Source organism: Hemitrygon akajei, chromosome 6 (assembly GCF_048418815.1).
Source record: "Hemitrygon akajei chromosome 6, sHemAka1.3, whole genome shotgun sequence".
NCBI lineage: Eukaryota > Metazoa > Chordata > Chondrichthyes > Myliobatiformes > Dasyatidae > Hemitrygon > Hemitrygon akajei.
In genome coordinates, this window is record NC_133129.1 from 137,841,468 (window position 1) to 137,867,161 (window position 25,694).

Here is a 25,694-nt window from a genome sequence, read left to right on the forward strand (position 1 = left end):
CCACAAACTGAGGCACTTGCTTGCATTGTCATGGCCTCAGATTTTGTAATGAATATCGTTCTGAGTGTTGCATGTCACAGCTTTTGTATACCTTTGTTTATGTTCTGACTTTCTAATCGCCTTCATTAACCCATCAAACAGATGGCTTCAACACATCTTATCACCCCAGCAACACTGGCCTCACACTATCCAGCCCTCCCTCACTCTCTCCATAATTTAAACTGGTTTATTTGCTCAATTCTCTAGTTCTGACAAAGGGAGTCTTTGATCTGAGTCAGGGATGCTGCCTGACCTGCTGAGGGTTTTAGTTTTCAGCTTTTATTTTGGATTTCAATTACAGTGTGTTTTTTTTCATGGCATTTTCAAATTGGTGCCTACAAATGAAAAAGAGCAAGATAATGCCCCAAAATTCCATGGTACAATAGGGAAAAAGCAACTTTTGGCTGCACACACTACATTACATCACTGAAAACCTTCCACCTCTGATGAAGGACCATTGAGCACATCTATTAATTTCTTGCCTTCCCTCCTCCATCCACAGGTCTTATATATGCTGGAAGAACTCTGCGGATCAAACAGCATCTGTGGAGGGGAATAAATGGTCAATGTTTTGGGGCGAGGCCCGTCATCAGGATTGGAGAGGAAGGGGGGGGCAGAAGCCAGAAAAAGAAGGTGGGGGGCCTTCCTTTCCCCTTTCCAGTTCTATGATCACCTCCTTTGCCTTGCATTATCACTCCTTCGGTCAGGTAAACACTGATATTGTCTTTTCCCCTCTATGGCTCTGGTACATCCCCGTAGACTGTTGAACATAGTAACCTCCAGATGAAGTTCACCACATGCCAAACAAAGTTTGGTTTGGTCTTCAATGCTGAGCATTTCCAGCATTTTTAAAACATTCTATGTCATGTCTTCTACCTGCAAGGAATTTAAATTTTGTCATAACTTGCTTGATGACGTGTCTGAAATGCTTCTGAGAAAATGCTTTAAAAGCAGAATTCAAGCTTATGGTTGTATATCTTGGGGGACTGGGGGGTTTTGCACTGGAGTGCCAAGGTATAGGAATGCATTGCATCAAAATGGTGCTGCAAATTAATGCAAACTACCTTCCTTAATCTGGTTGTTTATTTCATCTTTGCAATTGGATACCATTAACAAGAAAGTAGACAAATAGGTAGAAGGGGTAGCATAACCAGGGAGACCCATATTCACATTGCTTTGGCACAACTTCAGATGGCCAATTCCAAACAAAACGATCAGGTCCATAAGATTCACACATCAATCCTCCGTTGAATTATACAAAAGGAATATTCTTAAGCGAAAGTCAGCTGCTACTGAAAATAAAATGCATGTGGCAGAAAATAAAAGCAGAAGGCAGATGGGTTGTGAGGTGATAAACTAAACCAGGCAGAGAAAAAACAAAGATGCTGCACTGTTGCAACAGGGGTGCGAAAAGATTAAATATTTAACTCAAAGGTCACATAAACTCACATGCTAATCCATTAGTTGGACTGACGTCATTATCATTCACACCCAAGCTATGGTGTTTAGAAAATGTATTTAATTCAGGATTACTGAAACTAACTGAGACACATAGGATGCCTCATTTACTATTTTTGAATAAAATTAGATGCACACACAAATTCAGGCAGATTCACCATCTGCTTTGTAAACAGCACCTTCCGATTAAACAAGTTATTTTGGCAAACTTTGGTCAGGATATTTATCTGTTGGCATATGGAAGTCATCATCTTGAGGAACCAAATGCAGCATTCTCTTTTTTTCTCATATTGATGTAATAAAAATTACTTGCATTTTACAGCTTTTTATGTTCTTATATTTATTAGTATAGCATTGGAAAATTAAAATAGGTAAATATATAAAGCTAAATCAGCATGTGTAAGCTGCAATCTTGTGTAAATTGAACAACTTAAATAGCTCAAACTCAACTTCAATCCTTGTTCATGAGGTCTATGCTTTTAAACTTACTTAATAGAGGAGAATACCAATGAGGGCAAAAGTCAACAGGGCTTATCACCACAAGGGTGGCTCTGATGAGGCTTGTATCAATCAATGTGGTGTACATATTATCAGGGGCAAACAAACCAAAAAAATTTTTGAAAATAGCAAATTGCCCAAACATATAAAACAAACAGTACTGAGATTTGGTCTGATGACTCTCTTGATGATGGAAGTGGACCTTTCAAGATGTATGAACTATAGAGGAGGTTTCTGATATCAATGCCTACTGTCCTCCCACCACAAAAAAACAGAATTACAGATGGGGGAAAATTTAAATAAAAACAGAAATGGAGGACAAAAGCATGTTTCAACAGTGGTATTAAGCACTCTTGTTGACTTTAATCTAATAATGTACACAGGTAACAAGAAACTAGAAGTAAACTTAAAATTGCCAAGGTTATGGGTGGCTCTGCGCAGTTTTAGTTACTGCAAACAAAACTCACTGCCATTTTTAGGTGTTGCATTAATTCAAAAAGAAGAATGAAATAGAAGAGACTAATCAAAAAAGATGCAGTATTCACTGATATGTTTAATTTGCCATCAACAGAGATGCTGTATCGATGATCTTTTTAAAAGAACTTCAAATGGAAAGAGTAAATTGACCATATAGATGAATTTGAGGACTGCATTCATTTTCTACAATAATTATGCCCTAAAGCCCTAGCTAATTAAATCTTACATCTGCTCCAATGTGTATACCAGCACTTACACTGCTGTTATGAAGCCATCTTTTAAAAAAAAGCAAAAGATAAAATGACAAACCTTATACTTTTGGAGACATGCAGGTATCACACATTTTTATATGAATAATTTATTGAGGGCATTCTGTTATGGTAGAGCATCCACTGAAATTTAACAGAACAAAGGTAAGGTGCAAATCTTTTGAACTTAATAAAGGCAGTTATTCATTTTAAAACAGGGAGTAGAATTGATTTCGCTGAAGGTCATATGAATTTCCATTTAATGAAATAAAGTAACTTCCTAGATTATACTTATTAAAGGGAATTTTATTTTACTTTATTTTGCAAAATTTTGTACCGCATAAAATAAGGAAAACTACACTTACTGGACATTTGTTCAGGTATGTCGACTGCCAAGACTGGATAGTATATAGATCTGTGAAGACAGCTTTTATTCACTTCTTTCCAGACTGCATGTTCTGGAATTACAAGTTTATCTCTCTCGTTCAGTCAGCATGCTGTGCATTCTCAGTAAACCTCCAGGTAGGAGGACATAATCCCAGCTGACAGTGTAGTACAACTTTGATGATACAATCTTTTGGAGGCAATAGTAAACTGAAATTCCATCCTTTGCTTTGATGGACATACTAACCAATGCTTTTCCTTTAATCAACATCATAATGGCAAATGAAATATCTCTGATTATCGTGTTATCATTTATGCTTTGCATAAATAGGCTACAGTCTTTCAAAATTAATTACATTTCATATTGTACCAAAGGCCATTAAAACAGAGTGAGATATTAAAATGCAACATGCAAATCCACTGTCTCTATCCTGCAGGATAATTTATTTAGTTTTATGAACTCCAGGCCACTACCAGGTATTTCCAACAGCTTCTAATTAGTTTCGGTTTTAGGAGGAATCTTTTCAAATCCGTTTTGAAATTGTACTCCATTAAGCAAAGGGTGAAACCGTATGTCTAACCACAGAGATTAAAGGATTCTGAAATTACCAACACTAGTTTGAAGAAGGAAATGCAATTTAGAATGGCAAATTTAATGCTGATTTACATATAGAAAGAGAAACAAGAAATTAGATGGTAGTATGGCCTTTGGATAAATTAAGAATGAAGGCAGGGATATAAGCAAAAGTTTTAAATCTCTGACAACTAAAACCCAAGGCCAGAGACTCCACACTTAGACTTATTAATGTACATCACCAGAAAGTTTTGATGGGATGTAATCAACACACGGCATTGATGAAATGTGCTTAGACTAAAGTGATCAAATCTAGATTTTGAGTTACAAGTTTATTTTATACCCAATTTTCACATTATTCAATACATTTGAAGGGGCCTCCAAACAGCAAGTAATTGCTTTTTGTGAAGTTCATAAGGAAGTAATGATAATTCATAATAACTTTTCAATTTCTATATTTAAACCTGCATCTGCCCCGTCAACACATCAATTGGTAGTGGCATTTGCATTTTAGATCAGATGGTCCTCATTGCTATTTTGATGTCAATCAAGTCCACAAATTTTCAATAAAAATACATCTGACCAATACAGCTGCCTATGAATATTTCAGCTTGATTATTTTCAATTATTGGTTATTTATACTGCATAAATAATTATTATATATACAGTGTTTAAAAAAACTTGTAGAAAGTCTGTTTTGCTGACCAAATTTATTTGGGGCATTATACAAAAAAGGAACAAAAAATCAATTCGGCCACTTTATAAATAAAATCTCAATTTCAAAAGATCTATACTAAGGTCAGAAACTTGTAATAGACTCACCAACTGACTTATCTAAGCATCCAGTAGCTTGGTACCAAGGATTACACGTGCAACAAAACCATTATGTTGTACACCAATGACAGCAACAAGGGTCTTATACTACATTGATGAAGGCATACAATTAGGTCATTATACTGTGCAGTGATGATACTATATTGTTAGAGCATTATTTATTATTTCAAAGGTGCCACATTCTTCCAAAATGGTCTACTGCAATAACTGACCAGAGATGGCTCAATATTCTGTAACTGACTTCTCATGTCAGAATCTTGCAGCCCCACTTCTGGTTCAGCCACCAAACCCAGAATAAGAGCACAGATCCCAGCACAGCATTTCCCATTTGACTTGGGCTGTCCAAGCCTTTGTATTAGGATGACCAATTTTTTCTTAGTTTTTAACTGCAACTGTTCCTATTCCTAATGTTTATCCTGTAACATACTGTACAGGGATTTAAAAGTTACGCTAGTAGAGCATTTCCCCTCATTAATGATCAATAGAAATATATTGTTCCAATCATCAATAATAGTGATGAGTGTGTGCAAGTTTAAGTTGTTCATGAAGAGATTTAAAGACAAAAATTATTTTCTACAAAAAATAAACATGGAAAGGAGATTTGCTGGCAAAAAGCTGCTAATGGAGCCACATCATTCCTAAAGGAATTAGTTATTTAACAGAAAAAAAGAATAATCAGAACCAACAGGAATGAGTTCAGACAGACTTTTGGGAGAGGATTTGAGCAAAAACATGGTCCAAGTGTTAAGCTCCTTTGTCTTTCGTTCCCTTTGCCAACCACAACTATTTTCCCCTCTCTTAAACTTAGAAATTAAAATAACTGAATCATAAAGAAGAACTGCTAGCAGGACTCAGCAAATCAAGTAGCATCAGTGGTAGCAAAAGAATGTCTGATATTTCCAGCTGTGGTTCTGATCCTGATGCAGAGTCTAAACCGAAACATCATCCATGTTTTTCCCTCTACAAATGTGGCTTAACCCACTGAGCTCTTTCAGCAGATTGCTTTTTGCTTCAGATTCCACGATATGAAGTTTCATGTGTCTTTAAATCATAAAATATTTATGTTAGATGTACAAATGCAGATATAATGAATTCCCATTCACCAGCAATATAGGCGAAGCATATAGTTATCATTTGATATGGTGGGGCATAAAGTTGGGTGTGCAAACATCACTCTGTATCCTTCCAACCCTTCTGATCCTGAATGGGTGTGAAGAAATTCTGTACCTTATGTGTGTCCACTGGAAATTTTTTAAGTTGTATAAAAAAAAGACACTGGAACCAAATTTCTCATCGAATTTCTGTTGAAGTTGAACTCTCCTCTTACTCTCACCTCACTGCATTAAAAACAAAGATGAAAGAAGATGACCTATTTTGAGCAGAAACAGAAACCCATCAAGACTGAAATGGTGGGTGCCAGGAGTCCATTAGAAAGAGGTTACAGTATATGGAATACTAAGTATGCCGGGCATCTGTTTGACAGGTAAAAATCTACATTTAGAACAACAATGTGATGGAAAAAATAAAGGAACTAGTTAATAGCATATTCAAGTTTTGTGATTATACTAAATTAAGTGAAAATACCAGCTGTGTAAAAGATCCAGAGAGACTTCAGGGAGATAAGCACAGGTTAAGAGAATGACAAAGAAGATGGGTTATAATATGGGAAACAATGTGGTTATCCACAAAATGTTTTATTAAGTAGAGAGAGAGTGAAGGGAGTGGTGTAGTGGTGTCCTTATACATGAATGACTGGGCATGGTGCAACATGCACCATCATGTTAAACAAATTACATAATTGCAAAAGGATTTCCATGCAAAACTAGAAACATTATGCTCCAACCATGTGGAGTCCTGGCATCATGTTCCAGCCATAATCGGTTTACAGAGGAACAGAGGAAAGTTTCACCAGATAGAAAGCTTTGTGCAAAGAAGAGAAATTACTCTTAGTGGGATTATGCTTCCCAGATTTTTAGAAGAATGAGAGGCAATTAATTCCATTGAGATCTAAAAAATTCTTCCAAGGATGACAGTGTAGATGCAGTGTTTATACTTTTCTACAATAGGGTGTCGAGAAAGGGTGTTGAATTAAAGGGTCAGTGACTTGGAACAGGTAAAAAAAAGAAATCTCTTTATTAGAAAGTCCTACATCTTTGAAATATTCTAACCAAAAAAACTGTGGAGACTAATTGATTTGAATATATTCAATACAGACATGATATATTTTTTTTGTTATTTTGGGAACAGAAGAAGTGGAGTTAGTACAGGAAAGTAACACTGAGGTAAAAACCAAACATGATCTTATGAGTTGTGCAAAATGTTATTGTGTGTTTGCACATATTGTGGTAAATTGCTTAAGTTCTTCATTGGAGCTTTAAATAAGCTTTCACAAGCAAGTCAGCAGATTAGAGCAGGTGACTAACTGATAGGTAAAAAAGGTAAGTCTTGAAATGTAGTAATAGTAATTAGAAAGGTTATAAACTGGAATTTCGGAGATTTTTCAGATCCCTAAATAGGTAAAATTATGGCCAAGTGTTGGCCAATAAAAATGTGATGTTCATGAAAGTCAGAATTTCAGGAAGCTAGAGATCTTGAATTGTATAACTGCAAAAAAGTAGAGGGAGGATATGAAGATAATTTTAATTTTAAAACAGGACCGAATCCTGATAAAGGGTCTTGGCTCAAAATGACGTTAGTTTATTTCCTTCCATCAATGATTTTGACATGCTGAGTTCCTCCAGCATTGTAAACACAAAGTACACTGCAGATGCTGGGGTCAAAGCAACACGTACAACACGCTGGAGGAACTCAGCAAGTCGGGCAGCATCCGTGGAAACGAGCAGTCAATGTTTTGGGCCGAGACCCTTCGTCAGGACTGAAGAGGGAGGGGACAGGGGCCCTATGAAGAAGGTGGGGGGAGGGTGGGAAGAAGAAGGCTGGTAGGTGCCGGGTGAAAAACCAATAGGAGGGAAGATCAAGGGGTGGGGGAGGGGAAGCAGGGAGGGGATAGGCAGGAAAGGTGAAGAAGGAATGTAAGGGGAAAGCAATCTTCCAGCATTGTGTTGCTCAATTTATCCAGCGTTTGTAGAATTTCTTGAATTTTTAAAATTTTAAATTCCGATATTTGAATAAGTGTAAGTCAAAATACACAAGGGAAGCATTATTTAAGTTATAAAATTATATTCAGTATATCTTGATTTCAGTATATGAAGGATGTTAGTTGCAACAAAGACCAACAATTGGAACCGATGAAATTACAAAAAAATGTAGACAAACTGTGCCAGGAACAGAAGCTGTTACTGTGGAGGAAATCAGCATTCTTGGCGATATGATTGAAATATGCATTGGAAGCTTACTTCAGGATAAAACATAAAGGTTAGGAATGGCCCAGTATAGCTTTGAACAGTAGAAATGTGAATCCAGAGCATATGGCAAACTAGATCAATAGTCATGAATATTGTATTTGGGGCCTGGGCAGAGATGTTTTGTATGTGTTTCCAGCTAGGGTTAGGCAGAGTTGACTGTTTACAGTAAAAGAATTTAAATAAAGCAAAACTGTAACTCTAATTGCCTGATGTGTTACATGAAAATCTCCTCAGCAGGACATAATTGATTTGTTTGCCTAATTAGGCTCATTAAAGGACAATAGCATTTTACGGGAAGAAACACAACAAGGGGAAGGAAGTAGAAAACGCTTAAGTTGAGAAAGGAGTTGGTTGAACATCAACTATACAGGCAACTGAAAGCCTGATTACCACTACATTGTTTCGTGGTTGGTGTGCAAATGACGGCTGTTGCTGACCTATTAAAATGCTACCCGCAAAGATCTAGCAGACATTCCCAATGTCAATGTCGGTAAGGAGCCAGTTTTAAAGATTTATGAAGTCCAGCAGTAGTGATCACATTAGAAATGCTGAGCAGCCACTGACATGAAGACTTTCCACCAACTTCAGACTAAAAGTTAAACATTTTGTAGGGCAGGGATTAAAAGTACAGAGTTCTCACAGAAAATTAAAGTAAAAACAGAAATATCAGACAAACTTCAGAAAACACCCAATTTCACATCATTGTCCAATAGATGACAACCTATACATATGAAACAAATTAGGGCCAGAGTGGTAGTTAATTAGTAATTCCACTTCCATAGGCTATTAAAAGCTCCCTCATATCTCACATAACAGAAATGCAAACTTTTCCATTTTTTAAAAGAAAACTGTGCATTGTTCATAAATTTAAGTTCACCCATTCACCAATTCAGGAAGATCGTGTTGGAGAATGACACAGAAATCATCCTGTGAAGGATGAAGACAGAAGAGAATGCAGATACCAGGACTAGAACCAATGCAGAAAGGTGAAAGAACTCATCAGATAAGTGTATAAATGGCATTAAGACTAATGCAGGGTCTTGACCAGAAACACTGATGTACAGCTTTTGCCTCTACAGATGCTGCTTGACCCCTTGAGTTTTTCCAGCATTCTGTTTTTGTTCACCTGATGGAGAAGGATGAATGCTTCAGTGTCAGCATCTTTTGGATTTTTCTTATGTGTATCATAGAACTTGTTTTCAATTTTATAGTCTAAATGATGCTGTAACATCCAGGTCATTGCAGAGAGTAAAGAAATCAACCATACAAAACCTAGTTTATGGATAGCTAAAGGAAGGTAGGTGGGTGAAATTTCTTGTTGGATAGATTGGCATGGAGGGATGGATATACTGCACAAGCATTTCTAAGAATGAAACCAGAACACAGATTAAGATTTATGTGAGGCTTCTAAACACTGGGTGGAATTCCAAGCAAGCACTTTGAGACACAATCTTCATGAGGAATAGCTTTTGATCAGATGAGCAACTTCATCGTTTCTTCAATGAGATCTCTGACCCACTGAGAAAATTAAATACAGGCTCACACATGCCTGGATTCTTTGCCTGTATAATTCAAGATTATGATTACTCTCAGCATTTTAAACAAAATTCCTGGTCCCGTTGGCCCCTTGTACAAAGACACATTGTATGGATACTGTACTTCATCACCCAATTCAGATCCTCTAATGTCCTGGGAGAACCCCAGTAGCAGCGGAGCAACCATTCCGTAAGCAGGAGGTGAAGGACTAAATAGACTTGTATTATATCATTTAAGAGCTAATTACCATGAACGCAGCTGATAGAAGTTGGTAGAGGACTTTTGTCTTGTGGACATTGAGTGAAGGCCAATTCTCTCATATACGTCAGTGAACAGGTCAATACTAGCTTGGAGCTCAGTCTCTGAGCATATGCAAACAACAGTGTCATCTGCCTACTGCAGCTCAAACATATAGTAGAAGTTCAGGCGACCTCAGTTTGGCAGTGGAGTCATCACAGGTTGAATATTTTTCAGTAGCTTTGAAGATTTGCTTCACTCACCTTGGAAAGCTTATTGGAGTCAAGGGGCAACATTGTGACAAGAAAGGTTGGGAAAAGTTTATGACAATGTTTGACACTGGTCCTCACTGAGATTGATGCAGTTGTAGACACTTGATTCGTATTAAGCACACCAGAGAACAGATACGCAAAACAAATGCAATATTCTAAGTCCTGGCACAGAAGGAAACCATCAGATAAACAGAGAAAGAGATTCTAGAACACGCTCAAAGCCTCTTCAAAGAAATGTAATGGGGAATGAATTTTTGGCCTATGACCACTCGAGGTTCTCAACTTATTGACCCACTTTCAAGGACACTTTGCAACTCATGTTCTCACTTTTTTTTATTTGCACAGTTTGTCTTCTTTTGCAGATTGGTTGGTTTTGTCTGTTTATAGTTTTTTTTTGAAAGACCTGTTGTATTTAATGGCACTTAAAAACAACTCCTTTGAGCTCATACGCAGAAACAGTTTAATTTCTACTTCTGGTATCTCTCTTTTTCCTTTTCAGGGTGGATGGGGTTCTGTTGGAGATCCTGACCTGGAGTTACACTCAAACTTTGGTTCTTTGCGGTGGTGGGACCTGCTCCCAGAGGCTTATGACCGCCATTTTTTGAAATCCTGAGGACGCAGCCTAGAAGATGAGCACTCCTTTAGAGTTCTGAGGCTTTGCGGCCCTGTGGATGAGCTGATTCTATGCTGGTGCAGCCGACTGAAGTGTCGTGGCAGAAAACGGAACATGGAAGACAGTGAATCAGTAGACAATAGACAATAAGGGCAGGAGTAGGCCATTCAGCCCTTCAAGCTAGCACCACCATTCAATGTGATCATGGCTGATCATCCACAATCAGTATGCTGTTCCTGCCTTCTCCCCATATCCCTTGACTCCGCTATCTTTAAGAGCTCTGTCTAACTCTTTCAGCTGTCAGGAGCTCTGTACTCGGTGAATCGCTCACACTCTCGTTGATGGGAGAGAGGTGGTTGCCAATTCTCAAGTCGGAGAACTTGTAACAAAAAGTGATGCAGCAGACATCACCATTGCAAATTGCAAGTTGTTTTGTTAAGTGTTCCCTCTTGCTGTGAAAAGGAGACAACTTTTTGCCCCTTTATTGGAGGGGAGGGGAGGGGGAGGGAGGAGAGAGAGAGAGACACTGTGGTATGTCGAATTGTCGGATGAACGATTATTTTTTGTTATACTGCAGATCATGATCTTTCTTGGGGGCTTTGTTATTGCTTGCCTGGTGGGTGGAGGGTGCTGATGCTTTTTGCTGAAATGAGTGGGGAGTGGGTATGATCTTGCTTTGCTCGGCTTGTGTGTGGGAGGGAGAGTAGAGGAGGGTTTTGGGGTTCTAACATTTTTACTGTCAGATTCTTTGGGGCACTCTTCTGTTTTCATGGATGCCTGTGAAGATCAAGAATTTCAGGATGTATATTGTATACATTTCACTGATATTAAATTGAAGCTATTGATTTATTATTTTGTTTCCTGTAAATGCCTGCAAGAAAATGAATGTCAAGGTAGCATATTTGTACTTTGCTAATAAATTTACTTTGAACTGGATGCCACGTTGAATGCTATTCAAGTCCATGAATCAGAGCACAAGGAGACCCAGGCTGAGCAGTGGAAAGTTTGTACTATTTCCAATACCCACATGCCTTTCCGATCAAGCACCTGCTGCCACAACTGTGGAAGAATCAAGTTCACACACTGGCCTAATTAGCTATCTGAGAACTCACAAAGCTGGAGCGGAAGCAATTCATTCTCACCAAAAGACTGTCCAAGAAGAAGTACCAGGTGTGCAGGAGATCCTACAGTATTGGCACCGTGAATGACGCAGAACATCGCTTCACAAGGCAGTTCTGAAATCCTTGCAAGTCATGGTTACCCATGTTTATGGAACTTTCATAAAATATCATTAGTTTTAATGAACGAGATTCTGAAGAAGCTGGAAATCCAAAGCAACACACAGAAAATGCTGGAGGAACTCAGCAGGTCATGCAGCATCTATGGAAATAAATAAACAGTTGAGACCCTTTACTGGAGACATTAGTTTTAATAATGTTTTAATATCATTAGGATGTAGCCATGCAATTTCTTGGCTTAGATTTCTAGAATGCCTTCAAACATTTCTACTTCACCGGGATCTCTAATTACCTTTTCTATGAGATGGTGCCTCTTCTTGTCAATCTACAGTTATGCAGAGTAACTGGGACTTACAAGTATCATCTCAATATAAAAGCTTTCATTAAGTTAACTTACAAACAAGGGAGAATCTGCAGATGCTGGAAATCCAAGCAAAACACACTAAGTGAGGGAGGAACTCAGCAGGTCAGGCAGCACCTATGGAAAAGAGTACAGTTGACGTTTAGGGCTGAGGGTCCTGCCGAAGGGTTTCAAGCCCAAAATGTTGACTGCACTTTTTTCCATAGGTGCGGCCTGGCCTGCTGAGTTCCTCCAGCATTTTGTGTGTGTTGATTAAATTAACACACATTGTTCAGTTGACAAAAAAAAAGCATTCCTTCAATCACAGAACTTCACTGAAGCCACATCTTATGTTTTTAAATTGAACATTGAGATTTCTAAAAGATAATAAATTTCTATCATTTTGTAAGAAAAGCTGGAAATCTGAAATGAAACAGAAAAAAAACAGGGATTCACCACAGCTGTGTCATTGAAGAAATAATGATGCTAATATTTTGCATGGAGGCACTGATCTTTGAGAGTACTGTGAAAAACACTGGAGATGCAATCACCTGTGAGGAGGTTTGCCTGTACTGTCACTGTCTGCTGATCAGTGAACCATAAACAATCAGAATTCCATGCACTAAGAGATGTAGTATGCCATTTAGAGAGAAAACTCACTGTACTGTACATCTGTTAGAGTTCCACACACATCTCACAGAATCGTAAACAGCTTGCTATTTTATCAAATATTGTAATGTGCCATTGAAACAATACAATAATAATAATAATAATCTTGCACAGAACCTTCAAAAAGATGGAATAATATACATTATGCTCGAAAAAATCTAAACTCCAAATTTTGGTGCAGAAGTTTCATTGTTTCAGACAGAACTATCCTGCTTGGACAAAAGCTTTTACTGCAAAACATGAATTTGCTCTCAACTGTTCCACATCTTCAAGGGGAACTTGTGCGATTTGTAAAACCAAAGTATGGTGAAAATGGGGACCTACAACTGCAATACCTAATAGTCCTGCTCCTGAGGAGGTTATTGCCATTCCTAATGTGGACAACCTAACCAATGAAGCATTCCGCTCAGAAGGCATGCACACAGCCCTGCTTCATTCCAAGTTTGAGGAGATGTGGTATGCCTCTAGCAAATTTCTACAGATATCTGGTGGAGAGTATTCTGACTGGTCGTGTCACCACCTGCCATGGAGGCTCCAATGCACAGGATCGAAAGAGGCTGCCAAGAATTGGAGAATTGGCCATTTTCATCATGGGCTCCGCACTATTGAGGGCATCTTCAGAAGGCAGTGACTCAAGAAGGCAACATCCATCATTGAGGACCCTCACCACCTGGGACATGCCCTTTTCTCATTATTAACATCAGGGAGGAGGCACAGGAGCCTGAAGACTTACACTCAACATTACTCTAGGAACAGCTTCTTCCCCTCTGCAATCAGATTTACGAACTGTCCATGAATCTATGAAGTTTACCTCGTTATTTATTTTTATTGTAACCTATAGTAATTTTTTATGTGCGGCACTGCACTGCTTCCACAAATCAGCAAATTTTTACAACATGTGTCGGTGATAATAAACTTGATTCTGATTATTTACATGTTTGGCTTTAATTCTGCATGGTCACCTCAGATATTCTTACTTTTCTTCCCTTCAGACCCCTACCGAGCTCATGTCTTCCAGTCTTACATCTTCCCCAGCACCCATTGTCACTTACTTTAAAATGAAAAAAAGTACAAAATATACTTTTATTTATTTATTGAGATACAGTGCTTAGCCTTCTGGCTCTTTGAGTCGCACAGCCCAGCAATCCCCCTTTTTAATCTGAGCCTAAATATGGGACAATTTACAATGATCAATTAACCTACCAACCGGTACGTCTTTGGACTGTGGGAGGAAACTGGAGTACCTGGAGGAAACCCACATGGTCACGGGGAAAATGGACAAACTTCTTACAGACAGAGGCAGGAATTGAACCTGGGTCACCTGGACTGTGCAGTGTTGTCCAAATCACTACCCTACCGTGCCACTATTGGTATTACTGCACCAGATTAGATTTTAATAATGTAACCTCTTGACTAGGTTATTAAAGACACTTTCATTTCTCACCAACTAAAACACAATCTCTGAAAGAAATTGAGACAAATGCTATTCTCTATTTGAGCAGCTGGAGTCCATGCACCTTTTTTAGAACTCTGTGTCTCTTTCCAAACAAGTTTTGTCAAACTCTTTGTGATTTGTTTGTGCTTGCTACCAGATGTGGAGTGTACTAGAGCTGACGGTTTCAGATTGAGTTCATGACAATCATGGCATAAAGAAAATGTGTGCACGGTTGGGTGTGGCTATTGCTCTTACAATGAATATCAAACCTTTTTTCTTGAAAATAGTCTCATTTTTATTGTTGCTTTCAACATGCACATCCTCCAAACTGTTGCGATTAGTGTGCTAACGATGTGTGGAAAATATTAGATCCCCACTACTGCCTGATGATATGTCAAACTTATTTTGTTTTTATTGCGCATAAAAACTTTTGCAAGAGGTAAATGAAAAGTCTAAGAGTGAGGGGAAATCCAAAACCAAACTCAGAAATATTAGCAACAGCATTTTAAATGGTCTAAGCATCCTTCTGACGATGGGGGCGGGGGATCCTATTCAAAACAACTCAGCATTCCTTTTTCTTGGATGTTGACAAACCCTACTGCATTGTCATAAAATGCGTTTTTATGACCAGGGTCCGATCTGATCCCAGCTGCCGGTGCCCCTTTGTATGACACCTAAAGGGACTGCAGAAGGTTCTTATTTCAGAGGTCTGTGCACGGATCTGCTTTTTCTCCCACCTTCCCTCTCTCCAAAAGGTCACTGAAAATTTGACCTTTAATCCATCATGCAACAAGAGTCCGCTTTCTTCAAAATTGCACTATGGGATAGCTTTCTTCCGTCATTTTCTACCCCAGGATTTACCCATTGATGCATAGTCATGAGTGAATAGTGATAATACTTATATAGAAAAAAGATTCCGTTCTTCGAAGCTGCTTGAACATTCAATTTATCTCAGTGTCATATTCCCACTCTGTGCCCATACCCTATTGTGCCCCTTTATATTCAGAAATGCACCATTTTCTTAAATATAATGTGGCTGAAACAGGTCAACTTCTCCCTTAGAGGTCAGTAACAGGGAAACATGGTTCAAGTACACTTCTTAAAGCATTAATGTGGGGTTGAGCAAGCATTTAACTCCAGCAGTCTGCTTGCAAGCATGTAAAGTCAGAAACATTTTGCATGGGAAGATTTACGGCCTCCAGGATTACAGAGTGAGAGTTTTATAAACAAGAAGGCAAGAGATGATCTTGGGTAGGGCCTTGAGAAACTATTTTGTTGGGTTAGCAACAATGAGGTGTACTTAGCCATTTGGTGCAATAATCTCCACAATATGAAACCATCATTGATTATGCACTCTTCACTAACTCCTGGAGCCATGGACAAGTGGGGAGTAAATGGAACTAGCTGCCAGAGATTGTGGTAGAGGTGGATGCAATTGCAACGCTTAACCTCTTTGGGACAAGTTCATGGATAGAGTTCGGAGGGACTAGCTAAGAAAAATGAGTTGGTCTGCATGGATGTTGTTTTTGTACTGTATACCTCCATGACTCATATTCAGCAATAAGGCGCCACCAGAGTGCAGACATTTCTCATCACCCTTTACAGGTCCTATCCTGTATTATCAGACAATGACCCTGGTTTTTGGATATCTCTGACAGGGGAAATGTTTTTCATGTATCCAGCCTATAATGTTTCATTGAGATGATGCTTTGTGGAAACATATATTCTTCGGAAGTTTTAAAAAAGATATTGTGGCATCCAATATTTGTTTTTTTCCTAATAGTACCAATAATAAAATCAACAGGATTATGGAATAGTTTTGATTGGTTCACTTTCAATATTTTGCCATGTGTTTAATAAAAAAATTCATCTTTTGAAGAGGTGAAAGAATCTATGACAAACATAATTAAATCTGTAGATGCTGGATATCCAAAGCAACTCACACAAAATGCCAGAGGAACTCAGCAGGTCAGGCAGCATCAATGGAGGGAAGTAAAATGGCTGACTATTCATTTCCCTCCTTAGCTGATGATGCCTGACCTGCTGAGTTCCTCCAGCATTTTGTGCATGTTGCTCAAAATTTCCAGCATCTGTGTCAGTGGCCTTTTGTGTCAGTGACCAGCCATTTAATTTGATTTCCTATAAAGATCTACAAAAGGGACAAATGAAAGTGGCAATTGAAAAATAGCTCAAAAGGCATGCACAAAACCTTCAAATCCCAGAGTTACAGATCTTTTGGGGTGTGTAATGTGCATCTAAAACCACCAGGTGGCTCTAGTTTTAAAAACCACGCGCGTTTCTGACATCTAGTGGCGGCATGGCAGTACTGCAATCTTCCCATGTTAAAAAAACTTGCACTCGGAACAACCCGGATTCATAATATTACAGCAAAAGGCTACAAAATAAGAATACCTTTACCAACAGAAATATTCATACTTATTTGATGCACAAGTATAATTCAGGGAACAGGTCAGATAAGTGTACTTTGAATATGACAATTTTTTTGTTAAATGAGTTTGAAGTTCAACATTTCATTTGTTTGGATAGCGTGAGGGAAGTTCAGACTTTGAATTCCAAACGTATCAACTTCTTAACATGAGGTAAGCTGCAGAAAGCAGTTATCTAAAAGTAAACACTTCGGCATAAAGAATTTAGTGGTAAAGTTACTAACTATATTTACACTGCCCGTTCCCTATCATTCAAAACACTTTTGCACTATGCTTAGCATATTGTGCAAATTAGATGCTACAGCTGAAATTAAATTCAAGGTTAACTGCGAGTGCCAAAGAAAGGCTAAACCTGACCGTGCAGAATATGCATTACTGGAACTTGAAGCATCGCTGTAAGACTGGAGAGCAAATAAACTAAGTCACGCTCATGTGTATTTTAATAGTTGTTTACAAAGCATCATTGACAAGGATTTGAAGACTTCCAGGACTAGAGCACTAAGGGGTGGGCAATAACAGACTGAAATTATAATAAAGATTTCCTTTTCCCAGTTGGTGTTCTTTTGAACGTTGCTTTAAGGCATGCCATCATGAGATTTTTGTTCCCGAATCAACGCAGTGTATTGACAGCACAATTACAGGGCTACGGTAGCTTACTCTGTGCAATTTATCTGTGCAAATGCTTCCATCGTTGCTAGATGGGTTAAAAATGTGGGGAAATACTGGCCAGTTATTGTTTTTATCTCTAGCCCAAGTCATGATCTTGATGCGCATCTTCACAAGATCAACCAACACAAGCCCAAAATTGTTTGAGGCATTTCATCTCTGTCCTCTGACCGTAACTGTACCCAAGGAACCTGAGATTTTTCAGATGAACACAAACGAGAGCCAATACATTATTTGCATTGCCTTAGCAGCATATAGTATGTACATCAGCCAACACAACACCCAGCACAGCTACTTCAGCCCTGCACCTGTCACATGATTTTACTTTAACAAATGGTTTGAGATTGTTGGTAGTTTTGAGCTATTTTAGTCTGCATAGGGATTAACATATGCAACAACTAAGAGTCATATATAGGATAAACATATATTTGGAATGCTCATTTACTTGATCAAGCTCAGTGTTTTGTTAATTTTCATTTCAGCTGTTGACAGGTAAGCAAAGCAGGGCATTCTTTTGAGAGTTCACTGTCAGTCTTTGTTGTTCCAGAGCGTTCTTTTTACGGTTTTGGAAGATAGTGAAGAAATTAAAGGCAATTGAAGCAAGTGTGGTTTAATGATTTGGGTGTAAACATCACAAGCAGGTCTTTTTTTGTTCCATCGAATTCTCGATCAATATGTTAATGCGCTTCCCAAGTCAACATGGAAATATCCGCAATCATTCCACTTTCAAGACAATGGGTTAATATTCAACAAATGCGGTCTCTGCAGCTTTTCAACAGGTTATGTGTAAAAAAAGCCGCTGGGAGAACATTATCCAACATACTGACATTGAAAAGCAACACCTGGGTTGCCACTACAGACGTCTCGCAAACAGGTGACTAGCAAAAAAAAAGGAAACGAAATCGCAGCCGAAGATAAGCTTTTGCTGCAAAAGAGCCCGCGCAAAGTACTTCGCATTCTTGCTGTGATTCAGCAGGTTACGGATCAGCAATGCCACTTACTCATCAGGTCGAATCAATAACTTGCCTTTTTTTCTTATAAAATGTACGGGGACAAATGGGCCGCGTGGTTATTGTATTAGTGAAAATACAACTTTAATAGACTTAACGGGTTACCCACCCAAAACAAAAAGTACAGGACGAAATGTGACTTGGAGCAGGCGTGAAATAAGCCCTGTCTTATTACTCCCCAGTCCAACGCAGAAATACAAAAGGAGTCCTTTTCTCTTTAACTGTTACACTGAAACTCGAAGAAAGCAAAGTATAATTTACAGAGAGATCTTTTTTAAGCTCTCACTAGAAAGTGATCGCATCTTCTCTGAGGCGTTCCCTCATGAGCGGGTGACATTACGGCAGACTATGGCTTTCCTATGTGCCTTGGTATATATAAAATTGGTTCAGCAGCGGGTATTGAAATTGCGCTTGTTGGCGAATTAGCCTTCACGGTGAAGGTCAATGCATGCAATGTTAAACGAGAAACTACGCCGGTCTCTCGTCGCTAATCATTTTGTACAAAAGGGACTGTCAACTGTCAGACAATCAGGCAGTTTACCCTCATCGGCTGTCAAACAAGACTGAATACTAATCTACGGCTGGAATGTATATACACCCCCCGGCTACCTGTCCTCTGTCCTTGAAGGACGTGTGCTGAATGAAATCTCATCAAGCCCAGGAAGACCTCCCCATATTTTCTGATTGTCATTTCCACAAACTCAAATGACGATTACGAGTTAAAAGGTACAATTGTAAACTCATAATTCTCCCCTTCCCGCTCTCAATCGTTCATCTTGTGCTCGCTTGTCGGGGAGGTACTTTTTCCTCATTTATCCGCTGCACACAAAAAAGGAATCCATACGCACATAACATGGAGCACAGACCCATTCCCCACACAAACACAACAAGCGGTGGCACACGGCGGGATCTGGGGACTGAACAGGTGATCAAACAAAGGAACAGGTGCCTGGGCCCTCAAGACCTTGAATCACCTTTCAACACCGCAATTAGTAAAATCAACACGTTTTATTCAAGACTCGAGGCAACTGGGGAGAGCTAGGTGTGGGAACTGCCGTCTTAAACAAGCAACACGCGGATCTGTTATCCATCCGAAATCCTTGCAATGATTGAAATTGAAAGGAGCCAACCTGCTGGGAGAAGCGGCTGCAGGAAGCACATTGGATGGGAGGCGCGGTTTGTAGATCAGTGCCCTCAGAGGCACGCGTGTGTGTGCGGCTCCCACCGAGCGATTTCACTAATCCATCTTGACTGCCTCAGCAACCTACTTAAAATTGTTTTAAATAATGCTGCGTCTACCGTGTAAAGCACGAAGGGTCGGCGATCAAATGCACCAGTGTGTGAGGGAACCACATATTGTTCGTTGTTAATGCTAACAGTGTCACCATCGAGGTATATGTTGTTAATTGCACTGGAGGCAATTTGAATACTAACCCCATCGCTGAAAGCGGCGATAAACACCCCTACCTTGCGCGCGGCTCATCAATAATACATTTGTTTGGATAAGACAACCCAACCCGTAACAAGTTCTCATTATAGATCTGTCTGCATTAGGCTCGCTTTTCCTCATTTGCAATCGAAGCCATTATTATAAAGAGTCAGTTCAGAATTCCTGTGAAATAATTACATCTACAGTGACACGGGCAGAGGAGCGGTGCACACAACTGCTAAAGATGACATTCCCTCAGACAATTAAGCTGAGTGTAAATCCCTTTAGAACTTCTATTGGACAAAATATTAGATATTGCGGCAACAGTCTCCAAAGCGAGAACTTCTCTGTACTCCTCCCTCGCGGAACGGGGATAAGAGATGCTCGCTCTAACCCCATATGCCACCTTTGATTGGTAGGTTATAACCCAGAGGTAAAAGGAAATATCGTCCTCGATCTTACAACTAAACCTGTGCAGCAACTTAGGACGTCAAGAGGAGGATGGGTATGAAGCTGGTTGGTAGATTAGGAGGTTTACACTGTCGGCTTATAAATTGACTTGCAAAAATCTGTATCATATCCATCAACAAATAAACATATAGGATGCAAACATCAGTTAAAATGCAGCCACAAATAAACATTCCGACAAGAATTCACTGCGAAACCTCTACGTTCCTGCTCAACAGGACGGAGACCCACACGACAATAGGCACTTGACAGCAATGGGTAACACTAAAAAGTCCACACACACCGAGCGACATAAAACAAACAGCAGCATCATATTAACTAATAGTGTGTTTCCCCTCTCTGTATCATCAAAAACTAACTGTATGTTGCGATGTCTCTGTCCGAAGCTTATGCCGAGATGTCTTAAGGCAGCGTCAGTTCTGACACTCCTAGGTATTTTTTTCATTAAACTTCCTGGATTAAAGCGTACACAACGGGAAGATTCTTTTCAGAGGGCAAACAACACAGATCAAAAATATAATCTTAAAAGCATCTGGCGAAGCTGAGAACCTGACAGACTTTGGAGCGCGACAGGTTGACTGAGGAAAAAGCTGCAGCAACAAAATGATGAAAAGAAGAGAATTCCAGTTTCATTGTCAACCAAAATGCAAAGCAAATCACTGCAAGCATTAACAAAAACACATAATTCTCTCTCCTTACCTTTCGAAGTGTCCTTGAACATTTTTATTTCTCTGCGGGAGTAAGTGTCCTTGGATAATTTTCTTTCTGGAGTCAGAAAGCGGCGTGTTGCATTTTTATTGAGCGACGCGGCGGGCGGGCGGGCGGGCGAGCGAGAGGACCGGGCTGGAGAAGCCTCCGCCAAACACTTCTACTGACTCCGGCTCGTTCCCAAGCACTGACAGCACCGAGGCAGCCTGCGCGTGGCCGCCACTCCCAGCGGGGCGCGTGCACGCTCGGAGGTGGCGCGGCGGCGCACGCGACACGGCTAACCGGCACGGGGAGGGGAGGGGAGGCAAGCGGTGGTGGCAGAGGGGTGGGCAGGCATGCTAGGATACCTCTCACGTTATAATTTTTTCATTCTCCCCGCGTGTCTTTCGAAGACAGAACAAAATGAAACACACTCATCCATGAGTAGGAGAGGTAGGGGCAGCAGTTAGGAGGAGTCCATTCGGCTCTTTTAGCCTACTTTGCCATTCATCAAAGTCTTCCAGCTAAACGCCATTTCCTTGCATTAGTCCCATGTCCCCGCATTCCCTTACCCTAAAGCCCAAATCTCCATTTTGAGACTCCAGCTCATCCTTCTGAGACTGGTCACAAGAGAAGCATTTTCTCCCAGTCTCAGCCCCCAACAAACTTGTCCCTGATTTGACGTGGTGGCCATGGTCTGAACTCATCAGCAGTGGGACCAACTTTCCTGCTCTCCTAAGAATTTTGTAAATTTAAAAGAGGTCCTAAGATTTAGAACAGTATAGCACAGATTCAGCCCTTCCTGTCTATGATTAGGAGCTTGGCCAACAAGCCTGCTCCACCATTTGCGGTAACACTCCAATATTCAGCTATCAGTCATGTAGAAAGCGCACTGGTTCACAAGGGCTCACCAAATCCTACTTCCCAGGTGAGTCTGTATCTCTCTGGTCCCTCTCTCACCAGAACTCACTGGGCCCCAGACACCATTCCCTCGAAACTCACCAAAGACCTGTTCTTGTAAGTCATTCAAACATTCTAGGAAACAGAATTATGAATTTTGTCTGCACATCCTTGATGATAAGTTTATTCTTTAAAGGTACTCATATGTCACCATATACAACCTTGAGATTCATTTTCTTGCGGGCATACTAAGTATATCCAAAAACCATAATAGAATCAATAAAAGATTGCACTCAACAGACAAACAACCAATGTACAAAGGACAATAAAATGTGCAAATACAAAAGAGAGAAATGAATAAATAAGCAATAAGTATTGATAACATGAGATGAAGAGTCCTTGAAAGTGATTCCATAGGTTGTGGGAACATTTCAGTGACGGGGCAGGTGCAATTGAATGAAATTCCCACTGGTTCAAGAGGCTGATGATTGACTGGTAATAACTGTTCTGTACCTGGTGGTGTGAGTCTTGAGGCTCCTGTACCTTCTTCGTGATGGCAGCAGCGAGAAGAGGGCAGGATATGGTTGGTGGGATTCCCTGATGATGGATGTTGCTTTTCTGCAACAGTGCTCTGTGTAGATGTGCTCAGTGAAGAGGAGGGCTTTACTGGACCTTATCCACTACTTTTTGCAGGATTTTCCATTCAAGGGCATATTGGTGTTTCCATACCAGGCTGTAATGCAATCAATCAGTATTCTCTCCGCCACACATCTATAGAAGTTTGTTGAAGTACTAGATGTCATGCTGCATCTTCGCAGACTTCTAAGGAAGTAGAGGCACTGCTGTGCTTTCTTCATAATTGCACTTGTGTGCTGGGTCCAGGACAGGTCCTCTGAAGTGATACCACTGAGGAATTTAAAGTTGCTGATGCTCTCCACCTCTGATCCTCCGATGAGGACTGGCTCATGGACCTTTGGTTTCCTCCTCAATAATCAGCTCCTTGGTCTTGCTGACATTAAGTGAGATGTTGTTATTGTGGCACCACTATGTCAGATTTTCAATCCCTCTCCAGTATTCTGACTCGTCACCACCTTTGATCCGGCCTACGACAATGGTGTTATCAGCAACCTTGAATATGGCATTGGAGCTGTGCTTAGCTACACAGTCATGAGGGTAAAGTGAGTAGAGTAGGAGGCTGAGCACACGGCCTTGTTTTGCACCTGTGCTGGTGGAGATTATGGAGGAGATGTTGTTGCCAATCCGAACTGACTGGGGTCTGCAAGTGAGGAAATCGAGGATGTGAGATCAAAGATCTAATTGCATAAGGAGGTATTGAGATCAAGGCTTTGAAGCTTATTGATTAGTTTTAAGGGGATGATAGTGTTGAATCCTGAGCTATAGTCAATAAAGAGCATCCTGATGTATGCATCTTTGCTGTCCAGATGTTCCAGGGTTTCGTGAACAGCAAATGAATTGGCATCTGCTGTGGACCTGTAGGCAAATTGGAGCAGATCCAAGTAATTTCAACCGGACATTTGAAGAAATCTTTGCCCAATTACCACCAGTATATAACCAGAGGTCCCAACGCACTAGACTTCTGTTATGCTACAATAACGAATGCCTACTTTTCCATAACCAGATCGCATCTCAGGAAATCACTTGAAATCACTGATCACTTGGCTGTCCTCCCACTTGCTTGCAGACAGAGGCTAAAGAACAAGACTCCAGAGATAAGGACAACAAAGAGGTGGTTGCAGGAGACAGTAGAGCGGTTATGAGATTACTTTGTGAGTTATGAGTGGACTGGGCCGTGTTCAAGGACTTATCAGTGCATATGAATGAAGATACCACAGTTGTCACGGTCTTTATAAAAACAGTCATAGACAAGTGTTTCCCACAAAATCATTCAGAGTGTTCCCCAATCAAAAGCCCTGGATGAACCCAGAGATCTGCAGTCTGTTAAGGACACACACTAAATGCTGGAGGAACTCAGCATGCCAAGCAGTATTTATGGAGGGAGGGGTGAAGAAGTGTTTGAGAGGTTGGTGATGAAACCTGCCTGAGGAGCAACTTGGATCTGCTCCAATTTGCCTACTAGCAGGTCCACAGCAGGTGCCACCTCATTGGCTCTTCACTCAACCCTGGAACCTAGATAGCAAAGATGCATATATTTATATGCTATTTTCTGACTTCAGCTTGGCAAACAGTACTGTCCATCCCTCAAAACTAATAAGTAAGCTTCAAGATCTTGACCTCAATACCTCCTTATACAGTTGGATCCTTGATTTCCTCATTTGCAGAACCCAGTCAATTCAGGGTAATCGTGATGATGGGTCTCAGCCCCAAATATTGACTCTGTTCCTTTCTATAGATACTGCCTGATCTACTGAGATTCCCCAGCATTTTGTGTGTGTGTTATTCTGATTTTAACAAGTACAAACATTTGTAATATGCTTCATATGTTTATGTTTTTCTAAGCATTGTACCTTGCCTATATTGCTCAAAGCTTTGGTATTGTACATTGGCACTCCACATTTAATCTGATATCATGTGTAATAGATTTATTTATCTAGTGGGTGTAATGCATATAGCATGGTATGCACAGTGATGAAGCTTTTTTTTATTTATTGTTTCAGAATGTGGGCATCATTGCATTTAGTGCCCATCCCTAATAGGACTTGAGAAAATGGTGATGCATCAGGTTCTTGAACCACTGCAGTCCTTTTGGTAAGGTATTTCTCCAGAGTACATTTCCAGCTGAGTGGTAATACTTACCAGTCAGTAGATTAAATTATCACTTTAAACACAAATTTGATGCTGAATTTCCAGTGCATTACTGAGCAACCCACTCTCGCATTGGTCTTGTCAGCCACAAAGGTGCAGCATGCAATAACGTACACAGCTAGGATGCAACCTCCAGGGTTGACTTTGATCAATGGAGGGCCAAATTTTAACGGAGCAACCACTATGGTGGACAAATACTGTGTTCTGGACTGAGGCTCAAATCTTTTCAAGGAAACTCTTCTGATGTTTAACCCTCAGCCAGTACTTCAGAATGCCCACATGCAGAGATATCTTCATGGACAACTTTGGCACTGTCTGCACGTGCTTAAACTCAGTCAGCATCATCCCTGTACAAGAGAGCTCTACATCCTCAGAACTAAACAGCTACCACCCAGTGGAACTGACACCAGTTATCATCAAGTGCTTTGAATGGCTGTTGGTGCTGTACTGTCTGTCACCGACAAGACCAATGAGAGAGCGGTTTGCTCAGTAATGCAATGAAAATTCAGCTTCAACTTAGTGTTTAAAGTGAGACTTTAAGCTACGGATTGGTTAGTATTACCACTCAGCTGACAATTTACTCTCGAGAAATACTTTACCAAAACGACTACTTGGGTTCAAGAAACTGGTACATCACCATTTTCCCAAGGCCTACTAGGGATGGGCTATGAATGCAGTAGCACACTGGACACTCAGCAATATACTTACTGACAGAACTGCTCTATGAATGATGTCATAGCACCTGTCATGTACTTGGTCCTGACGGAAAGAGAATCAAAGGATACATATGTCAGAATGCTGTTTCTGGATTTCACTTTGGCATTCAACGCTATTGACTTTGGTGAACAAACTCCTATTCCTCGTTCTAAGTGCACCCCTGTGCAACTTGATGTTGGACTTCCTAACCAACAGACCTTATATAGTCAGGATGCACAACCATTCCTCCTTCACCATCATCCTCAACACCAGCTCCACCCTATCCAGGGCTGTGTGCTGAGCCCCTACTGCTATACACTCTGCTCACACACAGCTACACGGCCAAAGACCCAATCACATTGTCAGTTTTGCCAATGACTTGATGAATTT

At 40.2% G+C, this 25,694-nt stretch overlaps 1 protein-coding gene across 1 annotated transcript in view; it reads right to left on the minus strand.

Moving 5' to 3' along the window:
• Nucleotides 1-21,059, minus strand: part of LOC140729530 (synaptotagmin-7-like) — a 530,282-nt gene extending 509,223 nt beyond the window's left edge. The window contains 1 exon segment of the mRNA XM_073049365.1: nt 20,937-21,059. Coding sequence (XP_072905466.1) covers nt 20,937-20,958 — 22 coding nt within the window. The 5' untranslated portion in view covers nt 20,959-21,059.
• Nucleotides 21,060-25,694: the final 4,635 nt, after the last annotated feature.